This window comes from Dasypus novemcinctus, chromosome 11, assembly GCF_030445035.2.
Source record: "Dasypus novemcinctus isolate mDasNov1 chromosome 11, mDasNov1.1.hap2, whole genome shotgun sequence".
NCBI classification, from domain to species: domain Eukaryota; kingdom Metazoa; phylum Chordata; class Mammalia; order Cingulata; family Dasypodidae; genus Dasypus; species Dasypus novemcinctus.
The window spans coordinates 6,405,334-6,432,213 of NC_080683.1; the positions used below are offsets into that span (position 1 = coordinate 6,405,334).

Here is a 26,880-nt window from a genome sequence, read left to right on the forward strand (position 1 = left end):
GGGTGTGCGTGGGCTCCCGGTGCTGGCGAGCCGGGAGTCGGCGCCCCAGCAGCAGCGGTCTGGGCACCTGGCAGGGGCTCCCCTCTGCTGGGGAGTGGGGCTCTCACCTTGTGCATAGAAAGTGGGTGTTCCGGGATGAACCCTCGCCGGCCCCAGCCCAAGGGCCCCATCTGCTGAGCAGGTGGCACCGCCCTCCCCAGCTCTTCTTCAGTGGACCTACGTCTATTCCCCCTTTATTTCTGGGGAGTTGAGGAGGAGAAGGTGGACTCTCATACAAGCTTTTCTTCACAATCAAGCTTTAGAAAACAACATTCTCAAAAAAGGATGAGGAGGAACAACACACGTTTCTGGAATTCAGATACCCAGACAGACAGGCAGGCAGACCCCAGCCACACCCAGGCTATGGACCCCTGGCAGCCGCGCACGACCGGTCTGGCTCATACCCGGGGTGGGCTGGGGTGTGGTAGCAGGCAGGCGACCCTGCAGCCACACCCGAGACCCACACTCCTGGCTCCCCGTATCCCTGGCCATCAAACCAACTAAGACTCGTGGGAAGGAGGGGGGTGAGAAGAGAAGTGGGACTTTGCATATTCTTTTATCTTTGGCAGACAGCTGTTCTAGCCAGTTTCAAGCTTCCCACGGAGATATCCACATCTTAACCTGTTCGGAATCTACAGGACTCCTGCGTAAGTGGGCAGCCAGCCAGCCTCTGCTCTGACTGGGGTGCCCTTGCCCACCATCCCAGCAATAATCCCAACTCCTGCTCGGAGGCGGGGCATCCTCGCATTTCCATCTAAACGTGGTCTCCAAGATCAAGCAGTCACTGACCATGGCCCTTCCCTATGGCAAACTCCCAGCGTCGGCTGAATCTTCACACAGTAACAGCTCAGCTTCTGCTAACAGGCTGGAAACCACCACAAAGGACAATGGAGGGAAGCGCAGGAGAGTTGTGTGACAACAGAGAAGCATGTGACACCCTCACACTTGCTCCTTGCACACTTGCTGGTGAAATGCAGGTGTGCATGTGGAGTACCCAACACCCCCTCCCCCCCAGAGGCATTGTTTCTAGAGCAAATGGGGAGCCACTGTATGAAGAATCCAAAAGGGCAATAGGCATGATGGCATTTCTCTCTGCCAAGAGAAACATGGAAGAAAAGCAGTCTGGATTGCTGCAGGTGTGTGCAGAGGGACACCTCTCGGCCTCACAAGCTCCCATGTCACCAGAGATCTGTCCTTAAGGCTTCCTCTGCTGGCCACAGGGAAGTCTGGTCTTCAGAGAGGTTCTGATGGTAACAAGCCACAGGGCTGACGAATACAAATGTCAACGGTGTAAATCAACAGAAGATCAAAAAGAAAGAGGAGGAAAAGGATGATAACTATTGGCTGATGCCATGAAAAACACATGGGGTCAGGGACTTCTAGAGTCATGTGGAATGGCAGATGGACTCCTGCAGCACTGACCCGTGGAGTCCCCAAACATGCCATGCTAGCTTTTAACCTGATACTTCCAGAGCAAGCAGCTAGTCTATAAAGAGTAAATTATCCCTTATTAAAAAAAAAAAAAGAGAGAAAGAAAGAGAAAGGGAAAAAATCAACATGTGCTCAAAACTACAACCTCTATGTAGGCAAAATAATTTTTGTTTAAAAAGATGGCTTTTTTCCCCCATTTAAAACTTTTCTTCCCTTCCCGAGTGACCTAATGACCGTTAGACTGGCGCCTAATAAACAAAACCCAAGGTGGCTGCACGGATTTCTTCTTGGTAGCCTCAACACCATTCTTGCGATTCAGCACTCACACATGCATACTGAGTTTACTCAAAACTAGTCTGTTCTGCTTCTTCCTCTTCTTCCAGGACGGGGGGTCAGAGCCAGGGGTCCATGCCGGCGTGGTCTGCAATCCAGAGGAACCCTGTGCCCTCCCCACCCCCGCCAAAGTCAGGCCTTCTGTCTTTTGTTAATTTTTCTTCTTGCTGAGACCCGTTTAAGACTGGCCGAAGGGGTAAGGCCCGTGGAGCCCCTGGAAGAGAGTGAAGACAATCAGTGAAGGCAGACACAGCATGTGCAGCTTGACAACCAAATCAAAAGAAGGAAACTGTGGTTGGTTCCCAGGGAGTCCACCCAGGTCACCAAGTCTTCCTTCTTCCTTCTCAACACGTCTGCTCTCAAAGATCCTTGTACACCACTTCCTGCACCATCACTTCAGATGCAGGCTACTGCTGGCTAAAGATGCTTATTACATCAACGACAGAAACAACTGCTACAGAAATACCATCTACCCGGCTAGGTCAGGCACATGTCTTTAATCCACACCTCAACCCTAAAAGCCAAGCGGGAATTATTATGCTCATTTTACTGATGAAGCAAGCAATACCAGAGGCTGAGATTCACTCAAGGTCACACGGTTAGGAAGGAGCAGAGCCGAGGTTCCAACCCAGGTCTGCCTGCGTGCAGTGCTCTTGGTCCTCCCCACGCTGCCTCTTCCTAGGGACGTGCACCTGTCCTCTGCCACATGATGATAAAGCTTATTCCAAACTCCCCAAGAAAGCATTTGCTGTGCTGCTTAGCCGGGTGGAAGAAGCTGCACGGCCTCATTCTGCCCTCACGTTTTAAGAATGAGGCAGCAAGATATGCCAACCCCAAGAGCAGCTGCTGGGCCATGTGCTCCCTCCGCCCTGCCCTCCCTCCCTCCCTCCCACAGAGTGTCCCTGGAATGTGCCCGTCTCACCAGGGTCCTACAGCCAAAACTGGCCCAGAAGCAGCAGGGCCCCAGGACCACAGAGGTCAACGGGAGCGGAGAACAGGCACCTCAGCCACAACCATGGGGGGGCTTCCTGATGCTTGGCACAACTCCTGAATCTAGGCACAACGCAGGGTGGGGGGCCCCACGAGGGACGAGGCATATTTTCCATTAGCTTGATGGAATGTGGAGAGAGTCAGAATTTGACTGATTAAAAAAAAATGATACAGCTTTGAAAAGAAATAAAAGTGCTTGGGCTGCAGGGTCACCAGTGATCAGAATCCCTTTTCAGTATGACTCCGTTTTGTTCACTTGCCATCTCCCCAGCACCTAGGATGGTGCCTGGCCCTTTGTAGGTACCCCATAAATATTTGCTGAGTAACTGAAGGATCACAGGTATTTCTCAGACTATTACCTGGAATGTTGGAATCCCACTAAGTCACTGGCCTTTCCAAAACCAAGCAGGGGGAAAAGAAGTTATAAAACAACTGCTGAGGTCCGGGGACACGCCATCCATGTGGTCACAGGCTCCCAGGCTCTGGGAGAGCCTTGGCTCCCCAGAGGTGGTCAGCCGGAAATCCACAAGGCACAGTCTCCACTGCAAGGGGGACTCAGGGTGTGCAGAACTAGGAGAAAGCGATCTTTCCAAATTTAAGGTTCTAGGAGTTGACAAAAAGTGCCTGGCTCAGAAGGCTGAGAAACAGTATTCCAGAAAAATGCCTGTTAGTCTTGCTCAGGCCAGAGGTCAAAGCTGCCAAGAATAGGGAAAATGAGAGTAAGTTTCCCTAGTTTTCTCAGTGGAAAGCACTGAAATTGCTTTCGCTTTTTGCTATTCCATGTAAGGTCTCAAGAGGCCAGAAACGTCTCTCTAGCTGCTTGGCTGTATCACTGAACCACAATTTCTGAAGAGGTCATTTTGGGGGACGGGCAGAGCAACACTGATGGAGCATCGACTCTGTGCCAGGTGCTCCAGAGGCACTTTAACAGCTTCTCTTTAATCCTCACAAAGCCCACCAAGACAGTATGATCTCCAAGCCCAGAAAGACAACCTGGTAAGGCACACCACTGGTGAGTGAAACAGCTGGGGTTTAAAAGGCCAAAATGTCACGTGCCTGCAAGTGCCCCAGTCAAACATGTCTGCAGCGGGCAAGTTAACTTGAGGCTGCAAAAATCACAAAAGCAGCCACGACACCCACCCCTTCAACCAAATGTGAAAACAGGGCGCTGGAAGGCGCGCCACACACCAAAGGCACAGGAGCCTAAAACAAGCTGTTCCAACTCAGGACTTCTCAAACACATTCATTCATCCTGAACGACCCAAGAAAAGCAATGAAAGTTTGGACTCCCTTAAGAACTAATACAATGCTCAAAGGCCGCTGTGCAAGAAAAAATGCACAAAGAAACCACCTTCCCAAATAACATGTTTCCTATGGAGTTACTTCCACTTTACCCTAAATTTAACCACTTTACAGGCCAAGGTGCCACACTCTTCACTTGGGCCTTTATAAAGCAAGGACTGGACCTTGCAACTTGCCTGGACTGTTTGGAAACAGGAGTTCGTGACTGCCAAGGAGCTGTCATGCATTCCCATTTTATAGCTAAAGAAAATGGGTTCTCGGCAGTTGGCAGAGAGAAAAATAAAGATTAGCACTTTCAGATTTACATTTCAGTGCCCTGGCCCTCAGATCATCCAGTAAAGTTTTTGGAGCTTTAGATTATGGAGTTATTGATCCCCTATTTACTGACTGAAGTTCCTTGCCTTTGGGGAAGAAAATGCCACCTAATTCCTTTTTGCCCAGAGAATGATATATTAGAGCTGTTGATGTTTAATTGGTACGGAGAGGTGGCCTGTGGCACCACGTCAATTTCCCATTGCCCCCTTCTCCGCTCCCCTCCCCCCACACATACAATTAACCATTCAAGGAAGAGAGAGGGTAGCCAATTCCATTCTGAAACCACTTTATGATCTGGACTCCCACATGCAGGATTATAGGTGTCACAAGTGCATCACAGAACACAGGCAATACAACACCCAGCTGTAGAGGGAAGGCCTGGCAGAGATTCCAAGAACAGCTTGAACAGGTGCCACGGGCTAGAGGCCCAGCAGGAAGTGCCTTCCCCAACCGGGGCTGGGGGTACATTTGAACTGAGAGGCCCAGCCACACTGCAGGTCCCACTGGAGTTCCAGGATCTGGCATAAGAGGTGCTGGGGGCCAACATCCCCAATCCCAGCCCAAGAGGAGGACTTGGTCATACAGGTAACGTTAATTTTCTTCTGGGGTCCGACAATTCTCCAAGTATTTTATCCATGAAAAAAGCAAATGCCAAGTATCTTATGTAACCTTGCATCAACATCTCTCCTGCAACAGCTAATGTCACCACTACTAAGGAAAGCAGACCAATTTGATTCAGATGGTACCTCAGAGCTCTGAATTAAACGTCAACCCAAGCAAAAACCGAAGCCGTCGGCACGATTACAAAACTCCCAGGGAGTCTGATGCAGAAGGCCTCCCCCTCCTAGCCTCTAGGAGTCGCTCTCCTCCACACGGGGACTAACGGCAAGGCTGACGATCCATGATAATCGAGGCTAGGATAATCAAGACCAGAAAAGAACTCCTGCGTTTGACTCCGGGTTTGAAGGTCAGCTCACCAGGGCCTACCCAGCTTGCACAGGAATGGATTTCCAAAGGCTGCAATCCTTGGAGTGGCGCCACACCTGCTCAGGGACAAGAAATTGTTCCTGGAGAAGCGATAGACAAGCCTCAGGTCCAATTTGGTTATCATTATCTTATCTAAGTGTGTGCCTGTAAATTCTTCCTGAAATTATACACCAATCATAATAATATCCTTTCCATAAAGGGGTACAAAAATTATCACTGAGAGAAAACATTAACTGTATGCCAAAATACCAAGAAAAGGAACTACTTCTGTTTCAGCTAGTTTTTAGCAGTTTATTTGCCCATTTTCAACAGTAGGACGTACAGTGCTACTAGGCTGCCCTGTATGAGGGTGGAATCTGTTACTGCCAATCATTTGTGCCTTACACACAGTAGATTCAAATATCAGTTAACTGAATGAACTGTGAAATACACTGCACTGGTGAGACAGCTTTGTTTTTCATCTGTCAAGGAAGAAAAAAGGAGCCTGAAATTCCTAATGAAACAAGGATGTCTTACTGAGGGCTTTTTTATATGAAATTTTTTGTTTAGATAAACCACCACAACACGGAAACGTTCACATACCTGTCTTTATTCTGTTTTTATTTGTGATTTGATTTAAATAAATAAAAAGGCGCACACAGGTTAATAAAAAGACAGGAACTTCTGCTGCATGGCTGTGAAATAACCCGCTCTCCCGGTGTATACTGATGGCAGCACCAGATACCACCGCGAGGGCCCTCCGGCTCCTCCTCATTTCCTGGGCAGTCCCGGTCAGCGCTTCGCCTGCCCAGTGCTCCTTTTATGTCACTTAAGTGCACTGAATGCAAACACAGAAGAACACAGGGTTTAGTGCTAGGTTCTGTTCTGATCCTCAGCTGCACACACAGCGTGGTGAGGGCCTGCTCACAGGGCTGGCCTGGCTGGCGAGGGCCAGAGGCTCATCAAGCCTTCATCAAACCTGTCAGTCTCTCATCAGTTAGAAATAAAATAACGTCTGTAGTGCAGCAGTGGACGGGGCAATGAGGACTCCTTGACCAGGCCCTCCCCGTGATAAGTCTTGGCCACGCAGGGCCACGGCAGCATGAGGGGAACTTGTGCGGAGTCTTAAAGCTGGCGTTAACGCCACTTTCACCTGACCCTCCCCTCGAAATCCAAAGATGCTGATGACGCAGTGGACGAGGACAAGTACAGAAGCAGCTGAAGAAAAGAAACCTACTTCCATGCATGACGACTGATCATGGGGCAGGCTCCACTCAAGACTTCTGGTTGTGCCAAAAGTGTGCTGGACTCCATTTTAAGTGTGCTCAACTGACTTTTTTTTAAAGCCCCGTAAAACCATGTTTCATACTTACTTACCTTTATAGAACAGTTTTTCCACTGTTCTTTACTAACTTCTACAGTCCTGCTGGGGACCCTCCCATCCATCCATCTACCCATCCATCCATCCTTCCTCCCTCCAAACACCCATCTAACCCCCTTCATCATCCATTCATCTTCCTTCCACCCACCCATCCCTCTCCCCTTCCCTCCCTCTCTATTCTTCCTCCATCATGCATCCATCCACCCAAAGCCACCCATGGCCAAAGGCAATGCCTAGCGCCCTAACCTACCCATCTACCTGAAATCAAGAAAATAACCAACAAAAACAAAATTCAACAGAATTGTCAACGAAAGCACATTATTTAAAGTTCTACAAGGTGATGAAGGATCATAACCGATTTCAACTTCCCCTTTCAGTAAACATTTCAGAAAAAGCTATAGGCTATTTGGAATTCTAGCCCCCAAAGACTTCACATTTGCTAAAATCCAGGGGTATGCTGGCAGACAGAGCTCTCTCAGAGCCATCTTCTAGGAAGAGGAGATTCTTAGGAAGACGGAAGTGATAGTCCCACTAAGGAGGACACCCCAAAGGAGAGACGCTTATCTAAGATGTTAGCCATGTAGCCACAGGGGCAAGGAAGGTGTCCACTGCACGGTGAGGATTCTGGAGGGGATTCTACTGAGGCACGGAGTGAAAGCTTCTGGTCCTACCTCCCTTCACGATTTCCATTCCAGCTCCTGTAACCTTCTTTTAACCACTCTTTCCTCACATGCAATTGCCTCCCCCTTATAATTAGTTCACAAAGGTATCATCCCCCAAATAGCTGGCTAATTGAGGGAGGAGAATGAACTGTTTCTCCTTGGTCCCCTTCAACCATATTTGGTTTCACTGTGTCACTCCCCTGCTCAAAGCATTGCTGGTGCTTATTTCCCATCACATTTAATGCAAATTCTTCTTTGCTTAGCTTTCACAGGCCTTCCGCTGAAATTCACTCCTGCTCCTTTGCACACCTCACTCACCAGTCAGGCTGGCCAGTGTTCTGGGAGTACACCCTGCCTGTGGCTGCCTCCAGCTCCCCTGCGCGCGGTTCTTTTGCCCACCAATTCAGTTTGAATCCATCAGCTACTGAGGTATCCCTTTCCTGGCTACTCCAAATCTTGTTGCTTTCTCTTTCCTCCAAACTCCTATAACCTCTAAAAACTCAACTGGAACTCAATTTACCCTGATTTTACTGAGCTCTCGTTCTTCCCCATGAGCTCATCAGTGTCCTATCTATGTAATCAGATAGTAAATTCCTTGAAGACAGGGGGATTAGCACAGGCTGAACACCCAGGAGGCCTCAGCCATGGCTGCTGACAAATACCAAAGCTACCTCTGTATACAGCAAACAATTTCAACGGACTCCCGGGCAGTGAAATCACAGCAAAAAGCCCAAGAACCTCAAGCCTTTCCAGCACAATAGCAACCGCTTTGGAAAGGCTCCCACTTCAAGCAGAGCTCGAAGCAGCCCACGTTTTCCCCCTGAGGCACAACAGGTTTTCTTCATCTTCATTCTGCACCAGATCCTGCTACAACAGTTACTGCAGACTTAGCATAGGACGAGTAATTTGAAACTTGGGTTCTGTCATCTATACCAGGACACAAATTCTCACACTTCTGAAATCTACTTAATTTTACCTTATTTGGAACTTTCACAAGAAATCAAAATGCTAAATCCAGAGCATGGGAAGAGAGCGTTGTCCTTACCACCAAAACGAAACAGGGGAGCACTCGGGAGCACCAGTTCCATTTCAGCTGCAAGACCGCTCAGCATCCCAACAGCTACAGCGCTCAGAGCCCTGAAGCAAATGGAAGGGAGCTGGGTACCTTTGAGGTTGCTGAGGTACAAAAGGAGAGTTCCTGAAGATATTTTTTATTTTCAGTCAGATAGAATGTTACAAACAACAAAGGACATTCTCTAAGGTCCATAGTGTTTGCTTAATTTATTATTAAAATGCACACAAGACCCATGCCAAGGCAAACACCAGCAAGGTTTTCTGGGTTTCCAAAAAAGAGTCTTCTTAATATCATTAAAATCAGAGACTCCTGGCAAATCCCTCCTGGTACAGAATGTGCTCATCTGCCTGCAAACTGGAGCAGGTTCCTCCACCGCTGTTGCTTCCTCCTTAGCCACACATTCTCTTGCAGCTCCGAGGATGAATGAGGAGGACTCTGCAACCTGACATGAAGTATGTGACTTACACTCAGAGGACAGCCCACAAATTTCACTTCTGCCAGCAACCTCAGCAAACCTCACCAAACTGGGTCCTTGGGTCCAGTCCATGGCCCACCTCCGCTGTGCTGTGTGAATGTGAGCAAGTCTCTTAAATTCCCTATTATTTTGTCAAATGAAGACTACAACTACAAAAGTCACAAGAGTGTTGTGAATTAAGAAGAATTACAGTAAGAGTGCTTGGGGAAGTATGAAGTGGTTTACGCATTAGACAGTTTTAAGCTCAATTGGTGGACTTATTTTTAATCTGTACAGCGGTTCTCAACTGCAGGGCAAAAATTTGCCCCCTGGGGACATGTGGCAGTGCCTGGAGATACTGTTACAACTGCAGGAGTGGAGTGCTACTGGCATCTAGTGGGTAAAGGCCAGGGATGCTGCTAAGCATCCTACAGTGCCCAGGACAGCCCCCACAATAAAGACGTATGGGCCCAAAACTGCCCCTAGTGTGGAGACTGAGAAACCTTGCTCTACATTCCTCACTCAGGGAATTGCACCAAACTCACAGCATTAGTTGTCATCTGCGTGACATGACTTTCACATTTATCTCTCCACCCAGACTTTATATCCAACTTGGATATCCAACAGATTACTTGACGCCTCCATTGGGATGTTTGCAGAAATCTCCCATGTACCCAATATAGAATCCTTGATTTCTCCCCAACCTCTTTCACAGCCTTCCCCATTGATGGCAACTCCATCCTTCCAAGTGCTCAGGCCAAAAATGTTGGAATCTTTTTTTTTTTAAGATTTATTTATTTATTTCTCTCCCCTTAAAATCTTGGAATCTTGACATCACTCTCTTCTCTCTCCTCTCCCCTCCTCGCCCCCAACCCTCCCAATCCAACAGCAAATACTGTCAGCTCTAGTTGTAAAACAAACCCAAACTCTGACCACGTCTCTCCACCTCCACTGCGAACATTCTGGTCCAAACTCCCGCTCCCTGGGCCTCGGTGGCCACACGAAGTCTGCTTCTACCCTCGCCCTGCATTCTCCACCCAGGAGCCAGAGCAATCTCTTCATGACAGTCAGACCACATCACCCGTCTGCTCAAAACTTTCTAATGGTTTCCCTTTTTTCCTCAGAGTAAACCCAAAACCTTACCAGGCCCCCTCTGAAGGCCTTCACGGTCTGGTTTCCATCCTGACTCCCTCCCCATACCACACTCAATGGCCGTCCTGCTGTTCCTCGGACACACCAGACAAACTTCTGCTTCAGGGCTTGCAGTGACTGTCCCTCTGCCTAAAATATTATTTTTCCAGATAGCCTTTGCAAGAAAAAAATCTGACTTTAAAGGGATGGTAGGACAGTCTCTGAGTATATTTCAGTTCCAAAATACTATGTTCAAAGGGAGATTTTAAAATTCACTCCAGAAATACAAAACTATGTATCTTTTGACTACGATCAAGGAATACAGACAGGTTTTATAACATCAAGAAATACAAAAATAAATAAATAAATAAAATAAGAAATACAGATGTTGTTGCCACAAGAGTGAATTAATGGAAATGCTGATAACATAAAAAATCTAAACTCAAGTAACTCTGGAGGTTTCTGGGGAATCTTTCCTTTCCTGGGGGCTAACAAGAAAGGCTGGATTCTGTAATTTCAGTAATAGCATGCAGGAGTGGAGTTTTAATAGAGAAGTCTTGTAAGAGCTGTAGTAGCCACAGCTGTTAGATTAGCTAACGAGAGCGCATTGAACAGTATTTGTAACTGGGGAACAATATACTGCAATGTTAAGAGGGCAAGCTCAGGAGTCATACTGCTTTTGTTCACATCCTGGTTTTACCCCTTTCCAGCTGCGTGGCCTTGGGCCAGTCATTTAATCTGTGCACCTCAAGAAGTCTTAGCTGTAGAGCAGGGATAACGATAGTACCTATATATGACGGTTTATGTGGGATAAATGAAGTAATGCACTGTCAAGCCCTGAGCCTGCTGCCTGTGGGGAGCAAGAACTGGGGGCTGGAAGGCATGCAGAGGCAACTGGTGTTCCTTACAATAAACTGTGCAGAACTATTTGACTCCTTAAGCTGTGTATATAGATAATTTTAATAATAAAATTATATTAAAAAGTCCTCAGCACAGTGCCTGGCACATAGTAAATAAATGTAAATAATTCTGCTTATTGTATTGCTATTTGCTTTCTGCCTGAAAGCAATGTACTTTTGCTACCACTCCCTTGTCAGAGAACACAAGGTAGATGAAATATCAAGTGATACAAGTTTTCCTTCCAGGTTCTCTTTGAGCTCTCTTTCGTGGGAAGAGACTGCACCTGAGAACAAGGAATACTTGTTGAGGCAGTGGGAAGATGACACTGGCGCTATCCCTCAGACCTCACAGCACCACCATTAGCCTGGCCGAGGACATCAACCACTGCTTTCTGGTCAAATCCAGTGCCCTGTGACCTGGGCGAGTGTTGGGCCCAATCCCACTACTAAGTCACCACAGCCCTTATTACATTAAACTTACTGGTCACTTCAAAGGAGATGTTAAGATCTGTAAGCCATTAGCTTCAGGACCACATAGCAGAAGCTTTGCCTTCAATCTCCTCTGCTTCCTCTACTACAATTTCTGAACTCACACCTGAATGGAGAGAAAAATAACTCTTTCATGCCATAACATAGAATGTATAAAAGCAGACTGACTCCTGCTCTAGCTCCTGCTCCAAAATGCAGTACAGGGTGGCTGAGAGAGAATGCCTGCGCAAGAGGCGAGCGTGGGCCGGCAGGGCGGCGGGCACTCGGCGGCGGCTGACACCGGAGGAGTGGGACGACCCTCCCCGCAAGGTAATGACAAGTCTCTTCTTCTGAACCAGCCCTTGGCAAAATAATAGTGGCTCAGACTGTAACCCAGTGTAAAGGAGGAGTGCATGGCATATAAGGACAAACAGAAAATACGAACTGTAGTCCAAGTAGCAAAATAAATTCATGTGGGGACTTGTTGAGTTCCCCCTTGTAAGTTATTACTAATCCTTTAGAGAAAGGAAACGAAGCATTTGGCTGTCCTGGAGATCAGCCTCTTGGTTTTTGCCACATTCTTATTTCTAGCTGTCTTAGCTTAGACCATTTGGTGGCTTACTGTTCCATAAAGAATTCCTCAGAAAACATTTATTCCAAAATTTAGAGATTAATGAAATCACTGGCAAATAGAGAAAAAGGACTATCTACTTTTAACAGGGCTTTCCCCCCACCTTCCACACCTCTGTAAATTGTTTCTCACTACTCTCACATTGTCCAAATAGAAGCCATTCTGGCCCCCAGGGATGAGTCAGCATGCTAAGATTGATTGCAAGATTAGCCTTGAATCTACAGTGTGTGCATCTATCCTGCTGTAACTGTGTTTGTCTTTAGAAGCTCTTGAGCTAATCACATAAAAAGGGTTAATTAAAACAGTTCCTACCCTTCACCAATACTTGATCTAACTTCACCTGGGAAAGGTCAGTCACAATTGAGCTGACAATGAAGCCAGCCAATTTCTAACAAAAGGAGCCAGATTTATGAAACCTTTGGAACAGGTCAGCATACTCTCACTTTTCTTACTCCCCTCTGACAGCTCTCACGCAGGCAGGGGCCAGGCCCTCTGCCCGCTGGGCTGTGGGATACAGCAAGGGCAAGTGTTCCCACCCAGGGCATCCCCCCAAGCACGGAGCACGGAGCCCAGAGAGCAGCTGGGAAGGGGCTCCAGGGGTGTCCAGTTCCTGGCACTGACAGATGTGCCATTATGTTGACATATCCACCCAGCCCTCACAGAGCAGGTGCATGAAGCAATCTTTTCTTTTCATCCTACCAACCTTAGCAAGTTAAACTGTAACTATGGAGGCAGGAGGAAACTGTACCTGCCTACTAAAACTGTGGTCATGGGTTTTCAAGAGCATCGTGTTCTTTCCAGCCTTAATGGCAGGCAGGGGATTTCTTCAGAGTAAATCTAACCCATTGACAACTTGGTGATTCCTGACACCAGTGCATCCAATAAAGATGGTACTTGGGGTTATGTGAAAGCACTTGCCTCAACTCCAGAGCCCTGGGGGTCTCTTTCATCCTTTCCACTCATTCATAACTGAAAGAATGCTATTTATTATAAACACCACGTGGTGTGTATACAAGAGAATTACAAAAATATCTTTTATTTTTAATAACCAGGAAAAGCACTCACCACTTTAAAGAATCAGCAAACAGCGGAGCTCTTCAAAAAGAAGATGCCACAGGCAATCCTCAGTTTAGCATTAGAGCTGCTTTTCGTATTTCAATTCTGCCTCTTTCCTGACTTGATGATATACAATATAGTTCATGCTTTTGCTTGATGCAGTGTAACAACAGGAGGATCAAGAGAAAGCCCAGGTTTACCGACTAGGAAAAACCTTTTAGTGATGTGGCACCTGGATTTAAATTCCAGCTCTGCCTCTTACTAGCTGTTTTGATACTGGCTAGGCAAGTTCCTTAGACCTCAGAACTCTTTATTTTTTTATCTGAAAATAAGATGATATATGTAAAGTATGTGGCAGCATGCCTGGCATGTAGTAGCTAAAAAACTACTTTGGTATATACCTGATCTCATTACTTTTGTCAAGTACACTTCAGAACCCCAAGCATGCCTGTCTTTAAAAATAAACAAGCCAAATAAAAATGTTAAGGATTCTCTACATTTAGGGCTTGCCTTTAGCAAAGATTTAAAATAGAGGTCTACTTGTTTCCATTTAAGTATAGCCTCAATTCTTTTTCAAAGCCATCTGACATTTTTTCACCCACTGCTCCCCAAACGAACACACAACAACTAAATCAATCTTCTACTGTCTATCACCCATACCTCCTGACCACATACCCCTCACCCCTTCTCATTTTGCCCTTAGCATTTAAAAATATACTCTATACCACTGTCCCTCCTGTCTGCCTTTCCAACAACTCCATCTCTACTTATCTCTGCCTTCTCTCTTACTTTGTACTCTCCCAGCCATTACACTCAAATGATACATTTTAATTGTGTTGCTTCTCTACTGACCAACTTCACATTTTACTCTTGACTGAACTGTTCTCTAATTCTTTATGTATAATCCATCTCCCCTACTGACTACACTCCTGGTGGGTAAGGATCACTTGTTTCATTTCTCTTGAGTCTCCTATTGTAAGATGCACACTGCTATAAACAGTACATAAATATGTTAAATAGATACTGATGACTGTCTGTAACTATTCCATTCCCTCCATTCCCAAGGAGCTGTAAGAGGTGGAGTTGACTCGACTTTAGCCAGAAATGCTTTCAAAGAATTTACTGGATGCTCAGAGAAATCCTTTCTGAATCAGATTCTGTTTAGATTAAGAAAATAAGGAAACCCCAATTTCTCTTGAGGCTCTAAGTTTCATATTCTCAATGAACTAAAACCAACAGTCTTTCTTCTTGGATATTTTATCCAACGAGAAGCTTTTCTCTAGAGTTCTTTCAAATGCTATTTCTGAATGACCCTACAGAGTCAATGAAAAAATTCAGGTTAGGACGCCGTGAGTTCATCAACTTCCTCAATAGTCTCCACGTAACCCAACCCTTCTTTAAAAAAAAAGCACGTAGCACTTCACTCTTAGGCTGGCAGAGAACAAGGCCCCCACAACACTCAGGACATCAGCACAGAGCTGGCTAAAAGGCCTAAGTCCCTAAAGGAGAGGAAAACAACTAACGGGTTCCCAACTCAGGGGGAGAGTTCTGCACCCAGGCTGGGAGTACCAGCAGTCTCCTAAGCCTGCAGCGATGGCTGGGCCAGGGGGCTCACAGCTGGGTGAGAGGACGTCCATTACAGAAAGACTGGAGCTAAGAGTTTCGCCTTCTCTAATTCTCTTTCCCATGAGACTTACTGCCTCAAGCTCCTATTCTAACAGGGCATTCAGCTCTTGCCAAGCAACATGTTTAATCTAGGGCCTGGCTCACCATCACCTGAAACAGTCATACTCTGGAGGGTTAAATTTAAGGAAGAAAAAACTGGAGGAACAGAGCTTAGAGGAAATCTTTTATTAGAATGTTAATATGTGAAAAGTCTTTCCTTAAATATATGCAATTTACTGCCTTGCCAATTTACTTCTCTTATATCCTGGAAAACTAACAGGAAACCACAAAATCCTTTATAATGACCATCCAATCAAGGAATAAATCAATCCTTTATTATACTACTAAATGAAGTCTCTCTTACTTGATCTTAAGGGAAAAAAAGAGGATTCACACCACCAGGTTTCTTTTCTTAATCTGCCTCTTGATTTAGACCATATATAAACCACCGGTCAGAAAAACACCATTCTTACAACAAAGCAACTTGCCCCTCAAACATCAACTTTATTTTTAAAATTCTGGTGAATAAATGCCAACATAAAGCAAGGACAGACTTAACAGTTTATCTGATTATATAGGTAGGGCACTGGGCCTGGTGTCCCAACATTCTTAATCGAGAAGGATGCACAGGAATGTTTACAGGACCTGCCACATGAACCACCTACCAGTGGTGAGCTCTCACACCAACGCTTTATGCAGCCAACCAAAGCCAACAACTGGAAACTACCGTGGGCTGAGCAGAGTATGGAAGACACTGTTTAATTAGCTGGCATAAATTAGTTAAAGTAGGCAAACACCTAAAAGAGTGTCTTGCAAAAGTCAGAAAATTTTAAATGGTTAACTCAAAAAACAACTCTCATTCCTCACACATGACAAGTCAAAATATCACTTGGGCCACTCTGGATGGTGGGTAAGGAGGCTGATGGGCCATGACAGGCTGAAATGGCATCAATAAGAAGACACGCAAATAGGGCAAATCAAGTGAAAGCCCAACACCAATATTTAGGCTAAGTCATGAGCTTTTTTCCTTGAAAAAAACAACAAAAAAACAAATGAACAAAAACCACCAGAAAACCTACCCCAAACCAAAAATAACCAGGTGGAACAGACTGCAAGGTCTCTGGGTACTGGTGCTCTAAGGTCAGCATACATTTACACTGAAGCAGGGCTGCTGATATTCTGACTTTCATGTTTTGAATACTAAAGGTAAAGAAGAACTTCATTCTTTCAATGCCCAAACCAGGGCAGAGAGACGGGAGTAAATTATAAATACGGATGAAACAACACCCATGGGACACGAAGACGCAGGGGTGAGGGAGGGGCGAAGGGGTGGGTTTCGTGGTGAAGCTGTCGGCAGGGGAGCTGAGCAGTCTTCAAGAACCTCCTCCAGGGCGTGGCCTGCCAGGCGTCTGGGTCTGCCACGAAGGGGTATCACACATCCCACGGCCCACCACCTACCCCTTCTCCTCTTCTCCGAGGGCACCTACCTTACTGTAAGTCACTACTGATAAGTTGTTTGAGTGACTGCTGGGGGACAGATTTACAGAGTTCTGTGAAAGTCTATTCTGATCTTGCTCGGTTTGGTCAGGAGCAGGAGCCCATGTGTTTTTGCTGATCGAGTCGAACCCGGAACCCCCAGGGTCTTTTAGGTTGTTTTCATCTGATTGTCGGTTCTTTTGGGGAGAGGCAAACGGGTTGAAGTTTCCTTCTACCTTGCGATGTGGCTGTGTGTTGAATTCCGTTTCAAAAGATGACAGCTGCTGCGTTACTCCTAAAAGTCCACCCACCTCCACACTGAGAATCACCCAGATGACATCTGAAACAAAAAGGCAATTAATGTCAGTGCCAGGCACAGCCTAGAAGCTCAAGTCAGCCACCACCAAAAATCCCAAACATCCTCTAAACCGTAGAAAGAAATGTTCCTTGTATGTACTAGTTATTGTAAAAGATTGCTGATAAAGCAGTCCAGTACATTTGCACTGCATGCATTTCTAAGTTCTTGGTAATAGGTTGAAACTCTGGTATAAATTCAGGAGACACGTGCAGTGAGATCCAACAAACTCTTATTTATAAAAAGCTTACCAGGTGACTCTGATTACAGTCATTTGGAAATCATTACTCTAGAAAAATAATGATCAATACAGAAACCTAAAAGCTACTGTTCCCAGAATTACCAGCTCTTTGTGGTTTTTACCTTTATTTTGCATGTGTTAGAACTTAGGCAGACCTAATCCTTGGGTCAAAATGCTTATAATTTCTAGAATCACAACTTATCAATTCCCCTCTCCTTTTTTTTTTGCAGTTTAGAGTAATCATATATTGTCCAAACTAGAATACCCTTGCATTGAAGAGGGAGCTGTTAGTAATCATGCCAGGAGAATGGGTATAAACCAGGACTAACCCAGGCAGACCTGGCTATTTCATGTTCTCTATTTGAAAGATATCAAGACTTCAGTATGCCTCAGAATTTCTAAAATGATCCAAACCTTTCTACCCATCTACATTAAAATCATAGATGATTTTTTTTTAAGATGCACCATCGGACTTTGTTTATGATTCAGTTCTTGATTTCCTCAATTGCTTAAGCCAAGGGTTCAAAGAGAAGAATAAAGAGTCCGTTTCCTTTGATGTTCAGCACCTCACTTCAGAGAATGGTGTCATCTACTTTCTTGCTAGAAGCTTTTCAAAAAGCAAGTTAGAGAAAGGTCAAGAAGCTTTCAAATGTATGAGCTCTGCTGAAAATAAATATGAAAAATTGTCCAGGCTCCTAAATAGCTATTGAAAGGTTGATGGGAAAAGGCAAATAATTTTATCTGTTACTTGGAAATACAGATAATATATAAACCTAGAACAAGGACAGCAAAGGAAACTGAAGGAAACACACTTGGGCAGCATTTATTCTCAATTTTTAATGTGTGTTCTTCATCTAAAAGAAAGGGACCGTAGAGTGTCATAGAACCATAAATACTCAATTTAAGTTTAGTGTTTTTGGAGCTATATTAAGAACTGGTTGTATCTGAACAGCTATGAGCCAGAGCCCAGTAAGTGGAGATGCAGTGACATCTGCTGTTCACTTGTAGAGTCAGCACCTCCTTTCACTTCCAAGCCAGGGCTACAGCCACTAACAGTAGTAGCATGACTCAGTGGAATAAGCATCCATTCCAGACACACTTATAATTAAAGACAATGTGAATCCTCATGCAAACTAGTACCAAGAAAGTTCCATTTGTTGATTTCAATACCATAAGCCAGATCATAAAGCATGCCACTTAATTTTAAAATCTGGGACAGTGCCAGCAACGGTGGGTCAGAGGACCTGTGTTCAAGGTGCCAAGTCAATTATGTAAAGCAATGCCTATAGGATGTGGGCCTTAAGGCACAATCCAAATGCAGGCAGCCGAAGGGAGACTCATTCCATGCCTTCCTCTCCTAGTTTTCCAACCAAAGGCAGTATTCTTTCACTCTACTGTTTTTCCCAAAAAGATATACCCTGTTTTAAAGTATACTCCTACTTCTCATCTTCCATTTGTTTTCTAAAATCCTTTTGTAATTACATGTTTATCAGATTCAGCTGCAGGTCATAATCTTCGTTCTCTCAGCTCAGAAAACAAAATACTTATGAGAAAGGGGAGTATTTTGAAAGCTGTTATCAGGAAATGAGACTAATGACAATTTTCCCCTGGTTCACGGGCTTTAAAATAACTCACCATCCTTACGTCACCTTGCTCATTTCACCTTGGCTACTGCTCTGCACTGTTTAGACTCTACATGGTAGCTGTGAAAGGAAGGCCATTTAAGAAGCCACTGACTTATAACATCAAGCATAAACACCCCACTTCTGATCCTCCAAAGTTATACCATGGTGGGTCATTATGAAGAGCAAAACGTGCCTCTCTATGGTATATTTCAGTTCTCTAGATATCGTATTCCAGAATATGATCATTCCCAGCACACTATATTTTAAAAAATCAAACAGAAAAAAAGATTGGAACAATGGCCCAATACACTCGTTCCATAGGGCAGGACCATTCCCAGTTCCTGCCTGGATGCCTTGACTACTGAGATAAGAACTAACTGCAAGCCAGATATTTTACCATCATGTGAGGATAAAACCACAACTGTTAGGAATCTTAGGGATCATCTAATATAGTTAATTCACTTTATAGATAAAGGATTTGAGACCTGGAGGTACAGGTGATGGGACAAGGTCAGACTTCAAGTTAGAAGTTAGACGGTAAGTTAGAAGACTAGAAGACCATGTTTTATTGTTTTTGTTTTAATTTTTTAGGGGGACCAGGGATTGAAGCCAAGACTTTGAAAATGGAAAGCAGGCACTTAGACCACTAAGCTACATCTGCTCCCCTTAATGTACCTTTTAAAACTCACACCTGTTCCTTCTCAAAATGAACCTGTGACCAAGTAAGTACCCAAGGAATTAAAGCTACAGTTAAGTAAGTCCCATTTCCCAAGTCCAGTATCTTGTCCACAGATGTATGATCTTTGGCACTTACAACAAGGCTGGGCTAACAGAATGTCCCAGAAAAGGCTAAGAAGAATCAAGTGCTAACCTCACACAATCAGGACTTAGTAAACAAATGGAGAAACTGCCTTTACAATGTCTGGTCTTAAGGTGATTTAAAAAAAATTTTTTTTAATACTTTCCGACCCACAGGACAAAGTTGCAAAAACAATACAAACTGCATATAGAGACCTTCAACACACTCCTACCCACACAGATAGCCAGATCTACCACATTTTAACACCTTGCCATATTTGCCCTACCACTCCAGCCATCGATGTCTGTCAATCCACCTCCAAACACTTGTGTGTAGCTGGCATACAATCATGCCCTTCAAACACGTATTAATGGCATATACATTTGCCAAGAACAAGAACAGTCACCCGTGTAATCATCCCAAATGCAGCCATCAAGCTCAAGAAACCCAATACTGAGAGAAAGCCCACCTTCCACACGCCAACCTTTTTATGTCTCTCTGCAATGTTCCCATGAGCCTTTTCTTCTCCCTTGTTAGATCCCATCCAGGATCATGCCTTGCATTTAATTGCCATGGTCTCTTTTGGTGCTCACTCTTTTTTTCTTTTTTACGTATGGGACCATATATACAGCATTAAGCACCCCTAAGCACACCGTTCAATGGTGTGCTTTTTTACGTATGGGACATATGGGACGTATACATATATACACAGCATTAAGCACTCCTAAGCACACCATTCAATGGTATTAACCACATTCACAATACTGTGGTGCCCTCAACACCCTCCACCACGAAAACCCTCCTATCTCCTCAAAGAGAAACCGAAGAAACTCCAACTTCCCAGACCCCTCTGCCTACCCATGGCAACCTGTATTCCAACTTCTGTCTCTATTAGATTGTATATTCTCCTATATTTTCTTTGTAGTTACACCATAGGGCTTAAACATTTAAGCAATCTCAGTTGCTTTGATACCAACCCAACTTTAGTAGTATACACAATGTTTGATACCTTCCAAATCCCCATCTTTATGTAGTTATTGTCACAAATTACATGTTTATACACGATGAGTTCAAAACCACTGATTTACTACATTTCATGCATTTGCCTTTTAGATACTGCAGGAAGTAAAAACTGGAGTCCCAAACCAAAAATATAGTAGTACTGGAATTTTTATTTACCCATGTCATTACTCCTACCAGAGATCTTTATTTCTTCATGAAGCTTTGATCTATTGTCTAATCTCCTTTCAACCTGCAGAACTCTCTTCAGCATCTCCTGTTGGGCTGGCCTAGCGGTATTGAACTCCTTCAACTTTTATCTTGTAATCTCTCCCTCATGATGGAAAGATAGTTTTCTGAACAAAGAATTCCTGGGTAGCAATTTCTGCTTCCAGCATTTTAAATATTGATCATCCCCACTGCCTTCTTGACTCCATGGATTCTGATGTTGAAGCTTATCTGAGGCTCTCTTATACATGACATACTGCTTCTCTCTGGAGGCTTTTAGAACTCTTTTTATCTTGGCACTCAACAATTTGATTACAACATGGCACAATGTGGGTCTCTCTGGGTTTATCCTGCTCACTGAGCACCTTGGATGTGTACTGCCATGTCTTTCATTACATCTGGGAAGTTTCCAACCATTATTTCTTTGAATATTCTCTCTGCCCCTTTCTATCTTCCTTCTCCTTCTGGGACTCCCACAATATGTATATTGGTACGTTTCAGGCTCCGTTCACTTTTCTTCATTCTTTCTGCTCACCAGACTGGATGATTTCAATTGTCTTATCTTCAAGTTCACTCATTCTTTCCTCTGCCAGGTTGGTTTGTTTGTTGATCCTTCTAGGGAATTTTTTATTTCTGTTACTGAGGTCTTCAACTCTGGCTCCTTTTCATAATTTCCATTGCTCTATTGATATTCTTTGTGTACATGCATCGTTTTCCTGATTTCCTTTAGTTCTTTGTCCATGTTTTCCTTTAACTCGTTGAGTGTATTCAAGACCATTTTTTAAAGTCTTTATCTGGTATATCCCAGAGGTCTGGTTCACCCCATCGATGGTTTGTAGGCAAAGGAGGGTACTCTGCGACCTCTGGTACCTGACCAGGGATCTACACTGGGAGAGCAGGCCTGCCCTGCGCCAAGCCGGTGATCAATGAGGGAGGGGCCAGCAAGGGTGCCACAAAACCCTAACACTTTCAAGTAGCCTTTTTCTTGATTCAGCTCTCACCCTATTACTACAGCCCTTAATCTGTTTTCTGGAACTGTGAGAAAGCTGTTTCTGCCAGTTCTTGCTCATTGTTTAAAGCTTCTGTGGGTGGAAGGAGCCCTTTAGCATCTCACTTTGCCACCTTAATCAGGGCAGAACTACTGTGATTTTTTTAGAAGTACCTGAGCCAGAATCTTGGAGTTAGAAGGTACTGTAAAGATGATCTCATTCAATTCATCCCTTTTCCAGATGACAAAAACCTTACTATTAAAGTATAAACTTCTTTTTACAGAAATGTATAATAAATTACCAAAAAGAGAACATACTTTCATTTTTTAAGTTTAGACTACCAGAAGGACAGAGAAAAAGGAAAATATTTTACTTGGAACCCAAGTCTATAATCTCAATGAATTATATTGCCATACAAAAACATTTTGGATTATGGTAAAAGTGTTAAAAACAAACAAACAAACAAACAAAAAACTACAATACACCTACATATATCTAAAAGCTAGCATCACAGGTCAAACTGTTATCACGACTAAACAAAAGTAAGCAGCCACAATATGTCCACTAAAGTAGAACAGTTAAAAATCAGTACAATATTCCAGTTTATAAAGCTGTTTCTTCTGGGAATATGCATTAACAATTTTGAAACTGCTGTACATATATACTAGGGTTGAGAAAATAAGTAAAAACATATGATGAATGGTTAGAGCAAGGTCACTGTCGAAGAAATTACAGATAAGCAAGAAAAGGATAGAACTGAATCCTGTGCAGCAGATTAAAGTCAGAGCTGCAAATATGAACTCATGCGTAGGACAACATACATACAGATGAAGAAATAAAGAAACAGATGGAGGACATTGGGCAGCTGGTGAGTAGGAAGTCCCAGAATCAGTCCCTCCACCAAAACAAAAAGGATTTGAGGAAGACAATGAATGAACAATATGAGAATCTCTTTGAGATTCTCAATAGGAACTAACCAGAAATACTGGAGTCAATAACAAAATAACGGAAATGAAAAATTCCCTATATGGTTTCAACAGCAGATTAGAGGTAGCTAAAGAATCAGTGATGTTGGGCGGCAGACTTGGCCCAGTGGTTAGGGCGTCCGTCTACCACATGGGAGGTCCGCGGTTCAAACCCCGGGCCTCCTTGATCTGTGTGGAGCTGGCCCATGCGCAGTGCTGATGCACGCAAGGAGTGCCGTGCCACACAGGAGTGTCCCCGCGTAGGGGAGCCCCACGTGCAAGGAGTGCGCCCTGTAAGGAGAGCCGCCCAGTGCGAAAGGAAGTGCAGCCTGCCCAGGAATGGCGCTGCACACACGAAGAGATGACGCAACAAAAAGAAACACAGATTCCCGTGCCGCTGACAACAACAGAAGCAGACAAAGAAGACGCAGCAAACAGACACAGAGTACAGACAACTGGGGTGGGGGGGAAGGGGAGAGAAATAAAATAATAAAATTTTTTAAAAAAAGAATCAGTGATCCTGAAGATAATGACAATTGAAATGATTCAAGCTAAGGAACAGGGGATTAAAAAAAAAGAGTAAGAATGAACAGAATCTAAGAGAACTGTGGGATAAAATCAAGCATACCAATATACAAATTATGGGAGTCCCAGAAGAAGAAAGGGGCAGAAGGAATAGTCAAAGAAATAAAGGCAGATAATTTACCACATTTAACAAAAGACATGGATATACACATTCAAGGAGACCAATTAACCCCAAAAAGGATAAACTCAAAGAGAATCATCCAGACACACAGTAATGAAATTGTCCAAAGCCACAGACAAGAAGAGTGTTCTGGAAGTTGCAAGAAAAGCACAACAAATTATGTACAGGAATCTCAATAAGATTAAATGTCGATTTCTAATGAGAAACCATGGAGGCAAGAAGGCAGTGGTATGAAATACTGAAACAGTAGGAAAAAAACAATTGCCAACCAAGAATTTTATATCTGGCAAGACTGTCTTTCAAAAATGAGGGAGACAACAACCAGCAAGATGGCAGCAGAGTAAGGAGCTCCTAGAGTCAGCTCCTGCTACAGGGCAGTTAGTGATCACCCAGAGCTCTCTCAAGCACCTGTTTGGGGCTCCAGGAGACCAAAAAGGCATCCTGCAACATCCTTGAAACAATGGAAGAAGGAGACCGCCCATCTGCAGAGAGGATTCGTAAGTAGAGCACTCCATGCCAGGGAGGCCAGTGCCCATCCTCCACTGGAGGTACAAGTCACCTCGGGAGCTATTCCACAGCTGGAATGGGAAGGGCCACTTCCCAGAAACGGGGGAGGAAGAGACAGTTGGGCACCAGCTTCAGCTACTGACAAATACATTAGGCAGGCTAAAGTATAATCTTGAGAACAGCTAAAGTTTGAACTTGTCTAAGTCAGGAAAAAGCCAGTAGCTGCCATCGTAACTCCGTACCTGACACAAGGGGTAGTGGGGAGGACTGAAAATCACAGTGCTGGTGGGGACCGACTTCTTTCCATCCTGAATGGTTTGCAGCTCTAGCTTAAACCCCAGCTCAACCTCCAGCAGGGAGAAAGCTGGGGGACCCATGCGAGCCTCTCCGGGAAACTATGGGTCACACCATGGAGAAGGGTGATTATTCTGCTTTGGTAGTGCAGGCTGCCCCAGGAGCTATTCTGTGGCTGGAAGTGGAAGCGCCATTTCCCAAAAATGGGGGAAGAGACAGTTGGCCATCAATTTCAGCTACTGGGGAAGCAGACTTGGCCCAGTGCTTAGGGCATCCGTCTACCACATGGGAGGTCCGCAGTTCAAACCCTGGACCTCCTTGACCCGTGTGGAGCTGGCCCATGCGCAGTGCTGATGTGCACAAGGAGTGCCATGCCACGCAGGGGTGTCCCTGGGTAGGGAAGTCCCACGCGCAAGGAGTGCGCCTCGTAAGGAGAGCCACCCAACATGAAAGGAAGCGCAGCCTGCCCAGTAATGGTGCCGCACACACAGAGAGCTGACACAGCAAGATGACGCAACAAAAAGAAACACAGATTCCCATGCCGCTGACAACAACAGAAGCGGACAAAAACATGCAGCAAACAGACACAGAGAACAGACAAGTGGGGCTGGGGGGGGGAAGGGAGAGAAATTAATAAAATAAATAAATCTTTTAAAAAGTTTTTCAGCTGATTAGTAAATTCGGCTGGTTAAAGTATAACCCAAAGAACAGCTAAAGTTTGAAGCTGTCCAAGTTGTAAACAGGCTGGCAGCTGTCATTTTGACTCCGCCCCCCAGCATGAGGGGAAGCCAGGCTGACCGAAAACCACAGTGACAGTAGGAACCGGTCATACTGCAGCCCTAGTCTAGGCTTTAGCCCCGCGTCTGGCAGGGCTGGAGGCTTGCGGCCCTGCACCAGCCTATCCAGGTAACTGCAGGTATATCTTGCTGGTACAGAATGAATAATCAGAACTCTATTGGGGCAACTGAGGTCATCTTGGACTGCACTGCATAGACAACTGTAGCTCCATTCCTGCTCAGGCAGGGAGCAAGGGATGTGAAGCTTCATCAATCTCTCTGGGCAACTACAGCTTATGCCTGCATGCCTTAGATTATCCCACACACCTGTGACTGTCCCTTTCTCTGGCAAAGAGGGAAGTTGAAAGAAGTTTCATCAGTCCCTAGGGCACTGAGGGCAGCTTGAGCCTCCACAGCTTATAGCACCAACTACATCCTTGGCTCCTACCGCACAACCAGCAAGGGAGAAAGGGCAGGAACCCCTAAAGAAAAAACTGTACCCAGAATAAATACTCTAGTAAGCCAGATGCCAAGACACCAACAAAAAATTACAATCCACATCAAGAAACAGGAAGATATAGCACAGTTAAAGGAACAAGATATACTTCCAGATGACATAAAAGAGTTGAGACAACTAATCTTATTTAAACAAATCTCAATAAATTCAATGAGATGGCTAAAGAAATTAAGGATATTAAGAAGACACTGGACAAGTACAAAGAATTTGAAAGCATACATAGAAAAATAGCAGATCTTATAGGAATGAAAGGCACAATACACGGAATAAAAAACACACTGGAATCATAAAATAGGAGATCGAAGAGGCAGAAGAAAGGATTGGTGAGCTTGAAGAAATGGCCTCTGAAAGTGACCACACAAAAGAACATACGGGGAAGTGGACATGGCTCAACTAATAGAGTGTCCATCTACCATATGGAGGGTCTAGGGTTTGATACCCAGGGCCTCCTGACCCATGTGGTAAGCTGGCCCACGTGCAGTGCTGCCACATGCAAGGAGTGTTGTGCCACACAGGGGTGCCCGCGCAAGGAGTGCGCCCCAAAGGAGAGCTGCCCCGCATGAAAAAAGCACTTCGCCCAGGAGTGGCGCCACACACACGGAGAGCTGACACAGCAAGATGACACAACAAAAATGAGACACAGTTTCCTGGTGCCACTTGATAATGCAAGCGAACACAGAAGAACACATAGTGAATGGACACATATGAAGAATGGAAAAAATAGAACAAAGTCTCAGGGAACTAAATGACAGCAAGAGATGTGCAAACATATGTGTTATGGGCGTCCCAGAAGAAGAGAAGGGAAAAGAGGCAGAGAGAATATTTGAAGAAATAATGGTAGAAAATCTCCCAATCCTATTGAAGGACACGGTTATCCTTATCCAAGAAGCACAACGTACTCCCATCTGAAAAAATCCAAACAAACCAACTCCAAGACACATACTAATCAAAATGTCAAATGCCAAAGACAAAGAGAATTCTGAGAGCAGCAAGAGAAAAGCAATGTATAACATATAAGGGATACCTAATGTAGCAGTCTGATACTATTGACGAATTCTAAAAAGAAATATTGGACTATGTTTGTAAACTGATCTTTTCCTCTGGGCATATTAGATTATACTGGATTCATAGGTTCACTTGAGTAAGTAATTACGTAAACCTCTTGTGCCACTAGGGCTTTGAGTCCCCACCCACCAAAGGCATGGCAAAGGACAGAGTTAAGGGTTTTTGATGTTGGAGTTTTGATGTTGGAGTTTGATGCTGAAGCCTTAAGCTAGAGCCCCAGGAAGTAAGCACATAGAGGAAATAGAAGCCAGCCCCAGGAAGAGAGGAACCCAGGAAGCCCGAACCCTTGCAGACGTCAGCAGCCATCTTGCCCCAACACGTGAAAAGAGACTTTGGTGAGGGATGTAACTTATGCTTTATAGCCTGGTATCTGTAAACTCCTACCCCAAGTAAATACCCTTCATAAAAACCAACCAATTTCTGGTATTTTGCATCAGCACCCCTTTGGCTGACCAATACACCTAACAAGATTAAGTACTGATTTCTCACCAGAAACCAGGGAGGAAAGAAGACAGTGGTATGATATTTAAGATACTGCAA

The 26,880-nt window shown here is 44.7% G+C and overlaps 1 protein-coding gene and 1 long non-coding RNA gene across 5 annotated transcripts in view; one reads left to right on the plus strand and one right to left on the minus strand.

Annotated features, from left to right (window-relative positions):
* Positions 1-1,597: 1,597 nt before the first annotated feature.
* Positions 1,598-26,880, minus strand: part of ILRUN (inflammation and lipid regulator with UBA-like and NBR1-like domains) — a 109,052-nt gene continuing 83,769 nt past the window's right edge. For 2 of the 4 annotated variants that reach the window (XM_004462009.5, XM_023589811.2), the window contains 2 exons: positions 16,286-16,614; positions 1,598-2,017 (listed from right to left, as the gene is read on the minus strand). In XM_004462009.5, coding sequence (XP_004462066.1) covers positions 1,982-2,017; positions 16,286-16,614 — 365 coding nt within the window. In that variant the 3' untranslated portion in view covers positions 1,598-1,981. Of the gene's footprint in view, positions 2,018-5,966; positions 6,215-16,285; positions 16,615-26,880 lie in introns of those variants that run through there. The other 2 variants (XM_071218419.1, XM_058306596.2) reach the window with 2 other exon arrangements.
* On the plus strand, positions 4,863-5,963 carry LOC139439971 (uncharacterized). The gene is made up of 2 exons (XR_011650038.1): positions 4,863-4,995; positions 5,107-5,963. It is a non-coding gene; the product is annotated as an uncharacterized lncRNA (long non-coding RNA).